At 52.3% G+C, this 14108-nt stretch overlaps 1 protein-coding gene across 9 annotated transcripts in view; it reads right to left on the bottom strand.

The window, feature by feature from the left end:
- Positions 1 to 12169, bottom strand: part of ARAP3 (ArfGAP with RhoGAP domain, ankyrin repeat and PH domain 3) — a 34731-nt gene extending 22562 nt beyond the window's left edge. For 2 of the 9 annotated variants that reach the window (XM_070570552.1, XM_070570553.1), the window contains exons 1-2: positions 10927 to 12169; positions 967 to 1056 (exon numbers count right to left, since the gene is read on the bottom strand). In XM_070570552.1, the coding sequence (XP_070426653.1) occupies positions 967 to 1056; positions 10927 to 11046 (210 nt within the window). In that variant the 5' untranslated portion in view covers positions 11047 to 12169. Of the gene's footprint in view, positions 1 to 772; positions 894 to 966; positions 1057 to 1638; positions 1734 to 10926 lie in introns of those variants that run through there. The other 7 variants (XM_070570554.1, XM_070570556.1, XM_070570557.1 and 4 more) reach the window with 5 other exon arrangements.
- Positions 12170 to 14108: the final 1939 nt, after the last annotated feature.

Here is a 14108-nt window from a genome sequence, read left to right as displayed (position 1 = left end):
ACACCCTTGGGCTCAGGTCTCTCATGCTCTGTCCCATTACGCCAGCCTGACCCTGACCTTGGTCTATTCCCTGGACCTATCTCTAATTCTGTCTCCCCTGAATTTTGTCTCTGCCCTGTCCCTGTCTCTACCTCACTCCATCTCTGTCTACACCTCTAAATCCATCTCTGTCTGTCTCCTTGTTTAGCTCTCTGTCATTAAGCCTCTCCTTGCCTCAGTCTCCAATTTTAACTAGTTTTTAGTTGTATCCATATCTCTGGCCAACTCTCACTCTACGTTTCTGTCTCTCCGCCTCTGCCTGTACGCTCTCTCCCTCTTTCAGCTCTCTCCGTTTCTCTCCTAAGGGGCCCTGACCAGCACTCCCCCGCACCCCAGCATCAGTTCTGGCCTCTCTGTCTCTCTGCGGCTGGGCCCCATCCCCATGCTAGGGCCCCGGTGCTGTGCCTCCGGCCCTGACTCAGAGACCAGTTTCCCGGTGACTCAGGCCTGGCCCGAGGGCACGGGACTAGGAACCAGGAGGTGCGTCGGGCAGGAGTGTTGGGGGCGGGCCGGGCAGTGCGGGGCAGCTCGGGCTGCGACGAGGGAGGGGGGATGGAGGGAGGGGGCAGAGGCCGGGCAACCAGAGGGAGGGGCGGGTCGTGGCAAGGAGGGGGAAGGGAAAGGGGAGAGGGAGGCCGCCGGCGCGGAGGGGGTCTGGGATCCCACGAAGGCCCACGAGGAGGTGATGGGGAGGAGTCTGGGAAGCCGGGGCCCGGGGCGCAGGGGTCCTCACCTCACTACGCGGCCGCCGTCCGCTCCGCGGTGCCCGCCTCGCCGGCCGAGTCTCCGGGTCCCGCCGCGCCGGCCCCGCCTCCTCTCAGCCCTCCCCCGACGGGACCAGCCCCGCCCCGCCCGGTCCGTTCCCTCCTTGGGGCCCCGGCCACTCCTTGTGCAAGCGCCGGCCTTCAAAATGTTTGGGCTCCTTACCCAACCACGGAGCTTATCTCGCGGCTTGGCGCGCTCTGCCCTCTTGGGGGCCGAGAAAGGGACCGGAACACGGCTGGAGGCCGAGACAGCCTTGGAGAGAGGGACAAAGAAGCAGAGACCAGAACAGAGATAGGGACGGGGGTAGAACGAGAGAGAAAAGGAGAGCGTTGCGGAGGACAGCTTTGCCTCCCCTCCGCTGGTCCCTTCCCGTCCTGCCAAAAGGGGAGACAAAGGGGTGGGGCCCTAAGCCTCCAGGGCACCTCTCCCACGCCCAGCAGGGTGGCTAGACCTTAACACCCTGGGTCTTGGGGGAATGGAAGCCGGCATCCAGAAGTCACGGATAGCCCCAGTCTTCCAAGCTGGGGAGCCCTTCAGGAGCCCAGCGATCCGACTTGGGGGAACAGGGCAGAGGCTCAGCAGAGGAGTCCCCATCTGCTTCTCCCTCCCCAAGGGCCCTGCCGAGGTTTCTTCCCCAGGGATGAAGGTCAGCAGGGCAACACCCCTACTCTCAAAGCAGGGTTTGGGGCTGCTTTTTGGGGGATAAGGCTGGCGCCCTACAAGCACAGTAACCCAGCAGCAGCCTGTTCATCCTTGAGAGAAGCCCCTTCTCCCCACCCTCCTACTGAAATTTTTCGCAGGGGGTGAGGGGGGCTCAAGAGAAATGGTCCTCACCCCTCCCTGGATCTTGCCGGCAGCCCCAGTCTTGGAGCCTGTCCCCCAGAGCCTGAGGTACTTCCCTCTCAGACCTGGGCTGGCCTTCAGCTGTATGTGGTGGTGGTGGGGGGGGGGGGGGGTGGGGGGGGGGTGTTGGGTAGCCTGGCCGGCTGTGTTTTCCTGTTTGTATGAGAGGAAGTTGGCTGTGAGTCAGCAGACACAGGAACTGTCAGTAGCTAGGGGAAGACCCCTGCCTCAGGGGAAGGCGAGGGGAATGTAGGGAAGTGGTCCCCATCTCTCCCAGCTGTCCAGCTTGGAGAGGGACTGCCTATTCAGCTCCTGGAGCCTTTCTCTCAGAGAAAGAGAATGATAATAATAATTAATAATTAAAATGGCCATAATAATAGCTACCAATTATTGAGAGCTGACTATGTCCCAGAACCTGTGCAAACATTGCTTTGCAAATTTCTATTAATTCTCACAACAACCCTCAAATAGGGAATTTTATTACCTCCACTTTACAGATAAAGAGACATTTTTTTGGATGGGAACTCTGGGGCCAGGAGAATGCTCCTCACAGACCTTCAATGATAAGGAATGAAAATTGACCAAGGGCCTCAGCTGCTTCTCTCTGACATCCATCGGCTCCTACTCTAAGGCCACCTTCCCACTGGGCTGCTCCCAGCTAATGACCAAGCTCAGCAGAGATCCTAAGGCAGGCCTTTTCCTGGAAGATAGGGGACTCCTCAGACAGCTGATGTTGGCTCAAGAATTCCCCCATGACCTTGCTGAAATTTTCTTCTATGGCATAGTGGTCTAGGATGCTTCCTCCCAACGCTCCTTCCTTCCCTCTCTCCTTCATAGCTCTCCCAGGCCCTGGTTCTCGTCTTCTCTCACAGGCATTTCCCTTAATCAAATCCTTGCACGTTTTATCCTGCCTTGGCAGGTTCTTCTTGGAAGACTCAGAATAACCCACCAAGAGAGGGGGGTAGGGTAAATTAGTACAGGGCACAGGGAGCTTGCAGGGATGGGTGCAGGGGGTGGGGGGGTCCTAGTCAGGGGCCAGATGCAAGAGTTTTGAACCTTTTTTATGTCATGTTCCCCTTCGGCAATCTGGTAAAGCCTATGGACCCAGTCTCAGAATAATGTTTTAAAATGCATAAAATGAAATATGTAGGATTACAAAGGAAACCAATTATATTGCAATGCACTTACAAAACTGTTTTAACGTGACATAGTAATTTGTGTGCTTCTTTATTAATGCTTTAAATAAGATCTAGCAGTAGGTTGATACCTCATGTAATTTTGAAGCAGTGATGAGCGTAAATGATATTTCAAAATATCTGCAATACTGTAATATGAGACAAAAATGTACGTGATTTCTATTGGTGACAAAGCCATAGTTATGGCTAATACTGGTTTGTTGCCACTGTCATAATTGAAGGAGATGCTAAATTTCAGCTAGAGATTAGTGAAAATAATGTAATTTTTTCCCATCCAAGTTCAGTGACTCCAAGTTGAGAACAGTTCAGCCAGAGGGTCAGGGCAGAGCCACAGACCCAGCTCCTTCCCTGAGACCCCACTTCCCTTCCCTGGCTCAACCCTTTTGGGCAAGTGGAGCCACTGGCCCTTGGGTTGTATCTTCCTTCTCTCTTTCTCCCTGGCTCTCATCCTCAGTTTGTCTTATCTCTGTCTCTGTCTCTGTCTCTCTCCACCCTTGCCCCCCACCTCTATTTCTCTGCTTCTCTTCCTATTTCTGTCTCTTTTCTTCTGTTTCTGTGGTCCTCTGAGTGTATTTCTATATTTCTTCACTCTGAATCTTTTGGTTTTTTTCTGTGTCTATCTCTCTTTCTGCCTCTGTGTGTCTCTGTCTCTCTGTACCTGTCTGTGTCCATGTCTCTCTCTGTGACCCTATAATCTGTCACCAAGGGGACAGAGCAGACTCAGGGGATTCCTGTAGCCTGAGCACAGTGGAGCAAAGAGAACTCTTTGATTCCAGGGTCATTGGGAGCTAGAAGAGGGAGTGTCCCTGGATCTTGGGGCCTCGCCAGGGAGGCACAGGTCTTTCCTTCCCCACCCCTTCTTCCAATCTCAGCCTTCCTAAGGGCAGAAACAGGTCAAGACAGAGATGAGAGAGAATGATGGCAGAAAGCGAAGACATCCCAGGCTTCGGAAGACAAGGGCTGAAGCCTCTGTGACCCTGACTTGGGGACGATGGAGCACTGACCAGGTCTGCTGTGAGGCCACAGGGACTGACGGAGTAAGCCTGCAGGTGTCAGCCCTGGCCCCTTATAGATGGGCAGAAGGGAGGGCAGTGGGCTCAAGGAAGGGGAGCATGGAGTTCTGGGGTTGATCTTTTCTCTGAATGCTTAAGAATGGGGTAGAGTAGCAAATCAACTGTTCCCTTGTGGGGGCATATGCGTCCCAGGATGATTTGGATGAGGGGAGGGCTGCTGGTCTGAGAAACAGGAAACAGAGAGTGGTCACGAAATGTCCTGAAAAGAGCTGGAGGCATCCTAGGAAAAGAGAGCAAGGAGAACGGTAGCGTAGAAGTGAAGCAGTTCGCAGGAAGGAGAGTGAGACTGTGTGGGTGGCTAGTGTCCCTCAGAGGGACTTCTTCCCTGGGAGGCTGTCCTGAGTCCCAGACCTTCTTCATCCTTACTGTCCAAGGAGCCCACCTGCAGCAAGGTCAGCGGTGCCAGGCTGAGCCAGGGAACTCACTTTACTCCAGGGACAGCCGTGGCTGGTAATCTGGGCTGAGCTGCCTTTTCCTTCTGGAGTATTGTCCGTGACTCCTTCAGGGCCTGGTGGGTGAAGGGTACTAGGAACGGACCCTCTCCAAACCTTACCCCGGACCCCCCAGTTCACCCTGGCAAGAGAGACTGCATGACTAACCATCACCATCTGATCTGCCTGCTCTGCAGCCACAGTTTAAAAATAAGGTACAGTCCAGAAACCAAGAAGAATGAACAGGGTCTCCAATGTTTCCTCTGTCAAAAGACCTTATAACCTACCGCAACACTGCTGTGTGGCTCACAAACCTCCGTTGTCTGGGACTTCTCCCTCCTCGATACCCTGTCTCCCCAAGTCCTTCCCACAGCCATCCAGTCTTTCTCTCTCCCATGCTCTTTATTGTGCAGTTTGATTCAGCCTCTTTGGCATTTTGCAGGGAGGGGAGAATAGAAAGAATGTGACATTAGTAAACCTTAACCCTAACACATGAGACAAAAGGGGCTTGAGTGAGCAGAGGAAGGGGCAGAACCAAGCAACAGGGGGTGCCGAAGGGAATTCTCCAGTACCCTCTCCCATGTCTCTCTTGGCTCCTCCACCTCCCCACGCAATTCAGGGGCTACTACAGTACAATCACTTAGGGGGCCATTTGCTCACCGAAAGGGGATGGTATGATGTACTAACTAAGAGCAAAGGCTCTAAAGTCAAATTCTGACCCCACCTCTACCAGCTGCATGACCTGAGCAAGTAACTTAATCTTTCTGTGCCTTCGTTTCCTTTTCTGCAAGATGGAGTTGATAATAGTGCCTATCCCAGGGCTGTTGTAAAGATTGATCTGTAGGGGCCGGCCCCGTGGCCAAGTGGTTAAGTTCGCATGCTCTGCTTTGGCCGCCCAGGGTTTCACCGGTTTGAATCCTGGGCACGGACCTAGCACCGCTCATCAGGCCATACTGAGGCGGCGTCCCACGTACCACAACTAGAAGGACCCACAACTGAAATGTATACAATTATGTACTGAAGGGCTTTAGGGAGAAGAAGGAAAAACAAAATCTTTTTTTTAAAAAAAAGATTGATCCATGGAAATATATGAATATGTGGAAAGGGCTTGATGCACGATAAGTGCTCAATAAATGTTTCCCATTCCTTGTTACTATGTTGACCAGTCAATTCTACCGTGACTCTGGATTAAACCCGCTGGCCTGCTATCCCATCACTCAGGTATATCCCATGATCTTGTTTTAACCAGTCATCCCATGGCATCCTATTGTCAAATGAGACCACATTGCACTCCTTGTATTTTTACCTAGTGGTCATCTTGTCAGTTCCATCACTTTTGTTACTCCTCATCCAATTTCCTGTCTCCTCATCCAGTTTCCTGCAAGTCCTGATCACCTCCATTGTCTCCAGGGGCCTCCAGGTCTCACTCCTCCCCCTGCCTCCCTCTCTGGGTGGTAGAGGGCACAGCCATCACCCACATTTGGTCCTGATAAGACGGGCCAGTCGGGGTTGGGGGTGGCTCTGAAGAGCATGCTTCTTTCAGGAAGGAACATTTCCATTCAATCATTTCATTTACTTCTCATATTTTTATTTAGCATCTCTTCTGGACCAACCACTGCTCAAGGGTTTAGAGATACAACAATGAACAGAAACAGACTGTGGAGAGCATAGTCTACTAGGGGAGTGAGACATTTATCAAAGAACCCCAAAAGAAATGTATACATGGGGCTGGCCCGGTTGCATAGTGGTTAAGTTTGCATGCTCCGCTTCGGTGGCCTGGGGTTGGAAGTTTCAGATCCCGGGCGTGAACCTACACACCACTCATCAAGCCATGCTGTGGCGGCATCCCACATACAAAATAGAAGGAGATGGGCATAGATGTTAGCTCAGGGACAATCTTCCTCAAACAAAAAGAGGAAGATTGGCAATAGATGTTAGCTCAGGGCCAATCTTCCTCACCAAAAAAAAAAAGAAAGAAAGAAGGAAGGAAGGAAGGAAAGAAGGAAAGAAGGAAAGAAAGAAAGGAAGAAAGACAGAGAACTGTACAGTTACAACCTAAGATGAGTGACCCAAAAGGAAGCACTGTAAGAGCATACAACAGAGGAAGCTGACCTGGCCTGAGGGTCTGGGAAGGCTTCTCCAAGAAGCTGTGCTTAAACTGAGATCAGAAAGATGGGCAGGAGTTAATTAGGGGTGGGAGAGAGAGTGTTCTGGGCCGAGGAACCACGGGTGTAAAGGTCCTGAGGTGGGAGCAAATCTGGTGAGTAATAGAGACAGAGCAAAGAGACAGGGCGTTTGGGACCAGCTGAGATTAAGGGACCACAGGGGTCAGGCCACGCAGACCCTGTAATTCTAGGGTGGGATTCGGTCTCCACCCCAAGAAGAGCTTAAGCCTGGGGTGATAGGTTCAGACTTGGATTTTAGGAAGATGGCTGCACCGACACTGGTTCTGATAAGCACAGCCCTCCCCGCTCCCAATTTCTCTGGCCTGAGGACTCTGCCATCTCTCCCACCCACACTATTCTGCCCCCTCCCCACTGCCCTTCCCGCATTTTTGTGAGGATGAGATCATCATGGGGGAGGGGAAGGAGTTCCAGGCCTCTAAGCCTCCTTTATCCTGGGGCTGGGGCAGCCCTGAGGAGGGGGGAGGGGAGGAACAAACACAGGACACTCCCCTTCCCCCAACCTCACCCCCACAACCAGAGCCCTGTCTCCCTCCACCCCAGACTGTTGATGTGAGCTGTATCTACAAGAAGATATATGCAGTTTTACTCCAAGACGTTTTATGAAGGGCATCTCATCCTCCGGCCACCACTGACGCCCCTTGGGAGCCTTCGGCAGGTTACTCCCTCTTTAGGTCTCAGTTTCCCTGATGCATGAAGTTAACGGGCAGGGATCTAATGTGTAGCATCTCGACCATAGTTAACACTGTATTATATACTTGAAATTTGCTAAGAGAGTAGATCTTAAACGTTCTCACCGCACACACACAAAAAAAGTAACTATGTGAGGTGATGGATGTGTTAACTAACGTCATTGTGGTAATCATTTCACAATATATATATATCAAATCATCAGGTTGGATAATTTAAATTCATACAGTTTTGTCAATTACACTTCAATAAAGCGGGACTTTTTTTATTTTCTATTTTTTTTTTCTTTTCTTTCTCCCCGAATCCCCCCAGTACCTAGTTGTATATTCTAGTCATAGGTCCTTCTAGTTGTGCTATGTGGGACGCTGCCTCAGCATGGCTTGATGAGTGGTGCCATGTCCGTGCCCAGGATTCGAACCAGCAAAACCCTGGGCTGCTGAAGCAGAACACGTGAACTTAAGCACTCGGCCACGGGGCCAGCCCCTGGAAAATTTTTTTTAAGCTAATGGGCAGCACTGTCCAATGGAACCTTCTGCAATGATGGACGTGTTCTATATCTTTGCTGTCCAACGCGGCAGCCGCTAGCCACATGTAGCCATTGAGACTTTGAAATGTGGCTGGTGAGCCAAGGGAGGTGAATTATTTTATTTTATTGTAATTAATTTAAACATGTGGCTAGTGGCTCCCATGCTGGACAGCACAGGCAGATCTTAAACTTTTATGAGCATCTGATGACAGTTATGGACTGCTCCTTAGAAAAATATCCATGCATTCTATCACAGATGGCCCCCTTCAACCCATTTATGCATCCCAGGCAGGCAGGCCAACTGCCTGGGGCTCAGGTCCCTCACACTCTGCCCCTCTTTCTGCTTTGAAAATATAGGAAAAGTGGGGCCTTGCCTAGGGGTAGAATGACTGGGACAAGCAGACCACAGTTTTAAGCCGGGACTTCTGCCCCCAGCCTGGTGCACTCCACACATGTCTAGAGAAGGGCAGGGTGGGTGTAGGAGTGACCTTAGGGACATTTGATCTCTTTTCTCAGTCTCTGCCTGAACTTACTCCTGCCCTGCCTCCCTGCAAACCACCAAACTGTTCCTGGGCTGGTCCCTCTAGAGGCACACACCTCCACTGGAGTGTGAGGCTGTGCTCTGGACTGGGTTGTGCCATGGGCCTGCAGTGTATGACCTGGGGGATTTGGAGTAGCCAGAAGGTGAGAGACCTAGGCCCGGAGGAGGGTCCCTCAGCTGCAGTCTGGCCCCACTTGGCTCCCTGCCCTGGAAAAGGGAGGCGTCAGGCTTTGCTGCCCTGGACCTATTGCCTGCTGCTGCCTCCTCGCCTCCTCCTGCCCCCAGCACACCGCTCTCCCGCCCCCCCCCCCCCCACCTCCGGATGTTTTCACTGTCCAGATCATCTGAGAGTCAGGCACTGACCCCTCCCAGGAATATGGAGGTCTGAGGGAGCTCAGAGGCACTCACTCCTAGCCCTGCATGCAGGGGAGGTGTGCACTCAAATGGGGGGAAGGAATATTGCCCTCCCTTCTCACCTCCAGGATCCAGCCACTCCTTCCCAGAAAACTCCCCTCACAGACTCATTTACAGGGGACAACTTTCATTGGGATTAACTTTCTACCCTCTCCTCTCCTCTCTCTCCTACCTGCCCCTACCTCCATCTGGAAAGTAGTTGGTAGGTTCCTGTCCCCCTGAGGTCTCTATTTCTTTGGCTGCAGGAGCAGTGCTGGAGTGGTCAGGCTCAGGTCCTGGCGGTGACCACAGTGTGGCACACAGTGGGAGACAGCTCTCAGAAACCCCTTGTCTTAGGTCCTCTAGCAGCAGAGCTTGTACCCAGGATTTAGGGGAAAGCCCGGGGGCTGAGGGTGAGGCGAATGGAAATACGTGCAGGGAAGATGAAAGCAAGGTGGTTGCGACGCCTTATTGTCCCAACTATGCTTTGGACGGGCCACGGAGAGACACTGCAGACTGCTCAGCCAGTGTGCGCTTAGCACATGGTGGGACTTCTCCAGAAGGCTGCAAGGAGGAAACACACCTTGCAGTAGCCCACAGCTCCCACTCACAACCTATCCCCATGGATCAAGGTTCACCTCAAGCTTCTGTGTTCTGTCATCCAGCCCTTGGTGGCACTTGGAAACCAGATCCCACACTGCACAGTGTGGCCTTTTGTCTAAGCCTGAAAGTGGAGAGGCAACATCAGAGAGGGCAAGGAGGTACTCACGGCATTAGAGAAGAAAGGTGTGTGTTTCCATACTGTCCTCACCTACTGCCACTGAGACCCACTCACGCTCTCCCATTCTATCTGACCCATACCACACCACGGGGCCTCCTATTTGTTTCCATGAGAACAAAGTTGTCATTACTTTTTCCTCAAAAAGGGAGGTACAGTCCACTGTAAACAAGACCCCTTCAAGATAGTGCTAGATCTGATCTCAAGGAAGATAAAGTCAAAAGAATTAATGAAGCAGCCACAGTCCCCACTGCTGGAGCTGGTCCTGAGTCCATAACTGCCATTGCCTCCCTCCTTCCCTTTGGCTTAGCTCGCCCTTTGCAGATCTGGGCTACTTGCCTGATGAGATCATACAGACTTTCATCCCTGAAAGTTCTGATCCCTTGGTTGCCTGCCCTTTTGGGATTGTCATTGCTGAGGTTGTCCATTGTCAAAGACTACTGGGCGGGAGGTTCTAAGAGATGCCCACTGAATCCCCTGGCTTGGTCCAGGCATACCATTCCCTGCCTCCATTGTATCTACATGCATTCTATCTACAGCCCTGGTTCCTCCTGGCAATCAAGATCAATGACCTTGACCAGTACAGTACTGTCCTTTTTTGCTATTGGTCCACTGGCATGAGGAGCTTAAGGTGGCCAAGTGGCAGTCACAGCTTCCAATTTAGGGGAAACGTTGCCGTGCTCCCTGGCATAAGTTCTCCCTCCCTGGGAGCCAAGACCTCTAACTGGCAAAACCTAAAGTTTTGGGAACAGGAAGAAAAAGGTATAAATCTGAGAGTGACATGGGCCACTTCCACTTCCACATTGATTCTGGGACCTGTAATTTTCAGGTATAGGGGACACAGTGCTTTTCAAAACAAATACCAGGTCAAGGAGTTCAGGGCCCAACCCACAGGCATTGTGCTCCTGCCAGGATATTGAGCATTTAACAGGCTGCTCTGCCATTCTGCCAGGCTGACTGCTTCTGGGTGATGAGGTACAACTGAGTTAGACCAATGAATCCATTGATCACCATCCCATTATTGCCTTATATCGCAACAAAAATTAACTCAAAATGGATCAAAGACTCAAATGTCAGAGCTGAGAGAGTAAAAGTCTTAGAGGACCCTATCATTGTACCTTCTTCATGGAGGCACTGCAGACAAGGAAGAGAAGCCCAAATCCTAAGCACACACTGGCTCCAGTAAGGACAAATCACTGTCCCCTCCAGGGTGGAAGGAAGGGGTTAAGTGCAACCCACCTGCCACCAGGCTTGACTGGTCTTCCGAGGAACAGAGCCCTACTAAGCACTCGGCAGCGAGCCCTCGCCATAAGTGAGCTGAGCCCTCAGAGTGTAGAACTAGCTCGGCCTTGGGGAGGGGAGCCCATGCTGTTGGGTCCATGCCTTGCCCCCATCCCTGGCACCATGACCACTCTGTTCCAGGGCTCTTGTGCAGGCATTTGGGGTGGACAGGAAGAGGTTCACTCACCCGATGAGTCATTGTCTGCTTTGTTGAGAGCCTCCTGGCAATGGATGCTCTGCAGAGTGTTTTCTTGAGATCTGGAAGCTTGCACACTTGGTGCCCACTCTCAGAAGTCTGTCCATCCATCTTTCCCTAGTCCTCTTTGTCACATGTCTTGGTCTTGTTCTTTCCAGGCTCCTGAGCTGCCAGCCAAGCCACTCACTACTTCCCAGGAGTCAGGGAATATCCACACCTCAGTCACTTCTTCTTCTAGACAAAGCTGATGACCAAGTATACTGCTCAAAGCGTTGCACATTGGGTGGGACTTCCATTCACCACTGTCCTTGAGGGTCACCCTGAGAGGGCTGTAATGTGGCAACAGTTCACTTCCAACTCTCACCAACATACCACACTGATCATCTGGGAGCTGGGCCTGGGTCCCTTCCTTGTCTATCAGTTGGTCGCAGAGAATCTGAGAAGCCACACGAGGTCTGTGACCCAGTGGCCCCCTCCACTCCCATCTGCCTGTAACTTTCTCTTTCTCCTGACTCATTGGCAGGTGGCCCCTCACACTTCTGGCCTCCAATCTCACTTCACACCCTTACCAGACCAGGCCAGATGGGAGCTGGGGCGCTACTTCTTTCTGGGCTTTGGGGGTAGGGTGCTGCCTTCTCAAGGCCTTAGCATCCTCACAGCAGTAACAATACGATGATAACATCAGCAGTAGTTTCTGCTGATCAGGTGTGCCTCATGTGCCAGGCAGTGTGCCTATAACAAGCAAGGCCAGGGCCAGGGTGAAAAGAATGAGGAGTCTAGGACACAAATTTTAAGGAAGTCTCAGTGTCCTGCAAGCCCCAAGTCCTTAAATTTTGTGCCCCAGGCACCTCGCTTGCTTTTCCCTCCTCTTGACCCTACTAATAGGCTCTTAACACATATTATCTCCTTTCATTCTCACAAGTCAATATTATCACCCCCTTTTTACGGATGAGGAAACTGATTCAGAGGTTAATTTCCCAAAGTCACACTGTTAGTAACTGGCACAGCCATGTTTTTCTGATTTAAGGCCTAAGCTCTTCCCCACTTAGCTGTATTAGTCCATCTTAGCCTGGCCTGAGACCCGTCGGAAGCTCCCTGCTGGTGATCCTCCGGACAATCGCAATTACCAGGCCCACTCAGACCGCGGGCTGCAGAACCAGGTTTCCCCGCGTTCTCCCTCAGCCCTCCACCCTCGCACAGGCGGCGCAGGCACGCATTTTGGGAAGGCAGCAATGGGGAAGAGGCTGGGCCAGAGCAGGCAGGAAGGAGGGGGGGGGGCGCTTTTCCGCTTATGTCCACTAGATGGCGCCCGAACACTGAGCCACGGAGCTCCTGCGGCTGAGTGGGCGGCCTCCCAGCAGGGAGACTGAGTGCAAGGCCCTCCACTTTCCTTTGGCCAGCCTGTCCAGGACACTGGGTTGGCGGCTCCAAACCCAGGCGTGAAGCGCAGCTTTCCTCCCGAGCGCTGACCACTGACCCAGATCCTAAAGCCTCCTCCGCTCTCCCCGATGTCTGAATACCCCACCCACTTCCTGCGGCCCTCAGGGGATGGACTCTGGGCTAGGAGGCTTCCCAGGGCACAAGGGAGAGAATCTTCCTGCTTCCCCCTAGAAACGGTCTCTTAGCAGTGCCCAGCTCCTCCCAGTGCCTCCACAGCACTGCCTCTTCCCTCCATTCCCCTCCCAAATTCCCCAGGCCTTCCCTGTCACTCCCACCCTCTCGGCTTCTGCCAGTCTTCCGAGGCAGGGACCATTAAGGCCGATTCCACAGATTTGGTGATGCAAATACATGCAAATATATGCAAATAGCCATGTAAAGGAGGCTTGCCACTGTGGTTCTAAGTGGCTGTCACAGCTTCTCTGACACCTGTTCTGAGAGACAGCTGCCCTGCCCTCTCCTGCTCAGGCGTCTATCTGCTATTTGCCCTGCTTCTCCTCCAAGACTCTGGCTTCTGGCCCCCTTTCCTTCAGGGACCCTGGCCAGTTTCTGATTACAAAGGACCCTTGGGGTCTTCTCTCCAAACTTCCTAGAGGGGTCAAGAAGGGAAGTGCATCTTATTGGGCACAGACTTCGGCATCTGAAAATTACACCATTTCCTGGCTGTGTGTCCTTGGAAAAGCAGTTTACTTCTCTGAGCCTCGGTTTCATCATCAGTAGAATGGGAATAAAGATAGTACTCCACTCATTATGCTGTTGTGAAGATTCCACACGATGATACTACATGTGAAGTACTTAGCATCTAAAGTGCTTATGAACGTAGGAAGCGGGTCGGCTATTGGCGTAATGATTATCATTGACCCCACTGGTCATCATACCCTGAGGGCTTGGGCTTGGAGATAGGTAGGCAGATGCTCACAGCACATGTGAGCTCAGGCCTGTGCACATGTGGACTCATTCCTGTACATGCATATGCACACACATGTGCTCAGCTGACAGCCTCATGCACTGGTGGGGTGCATGCTCGGGTACACACACATTCAGAAACACACAGGAGGAGGCTGTGGGAGGTGGAATCTGAGTCATCGAGACCAGAGCTGTGGGTGGTGCTTTTGTCCTGATTTCCGGGGCTCCGTGCTCCATTTCGAACAAGGAAATGTATAGGGGATGGCACAACCAAGCTTCCACCTGAAGGGCCCCTTTCTTGCATCAGCCCCCTCCCCAGCCTGCTGTCATCCTGGTCCTGGCCCAGCCCTGTGTTATAAGGGCTTCTCCTTCCTCTGACCTTGTCCTCAGCTCCACTAAGTCCCCATCTGCGGGGCAGGGTAGGGCCACTGGGGCCTTGACATCATGGCACAGGCCCCTGATGACATCATAGAGCAAATGGTCCTGCTCCCTGGAGCACGCCCTGGGAGCTTGGTGAGTGTCATGGGGAAGGAGGTCTGAGTGAGGTGACACATGGAGGTAGTTAAGAGCCCTTAATTGGGAACGAGGTAGACCCAAGTTCGAGTAAGTCCTGGCTCTGTGTGACCTTTCGTAGTTTCCTTAACCTCTTTGGGTCTCAATTTCTTTACCAGTAAAACGAGGTCAGACATACCTAACTCAGAGGGTTTTGTGACTTTTCAACAAGATAATACAACATACACTTCTTTCAGTGCTGCAGGGGCTGGGTGTTCACGTGTGGCATCATTTGGAATGATGCTAATTGAAGGTGAGGGCAGATCCTCTGGGCAGCT

The sequence above is a fragment of the Equus przewalskii genome, chromosome 13 (genome assembly GCF_037783145.1).
Source record: "Equus przewalskii isolate Varuska chromosome 13, EquPr2, whole genome shotgun sequence".
NCBI lineage: Eukaryota > Metazoa > Chordata > Mammalia > Perissodactyla > Equidae > Equus > Equus przewalskii.
This window is presented reverse-complemented; position numbering and strand designations above follow the sequence as displayed.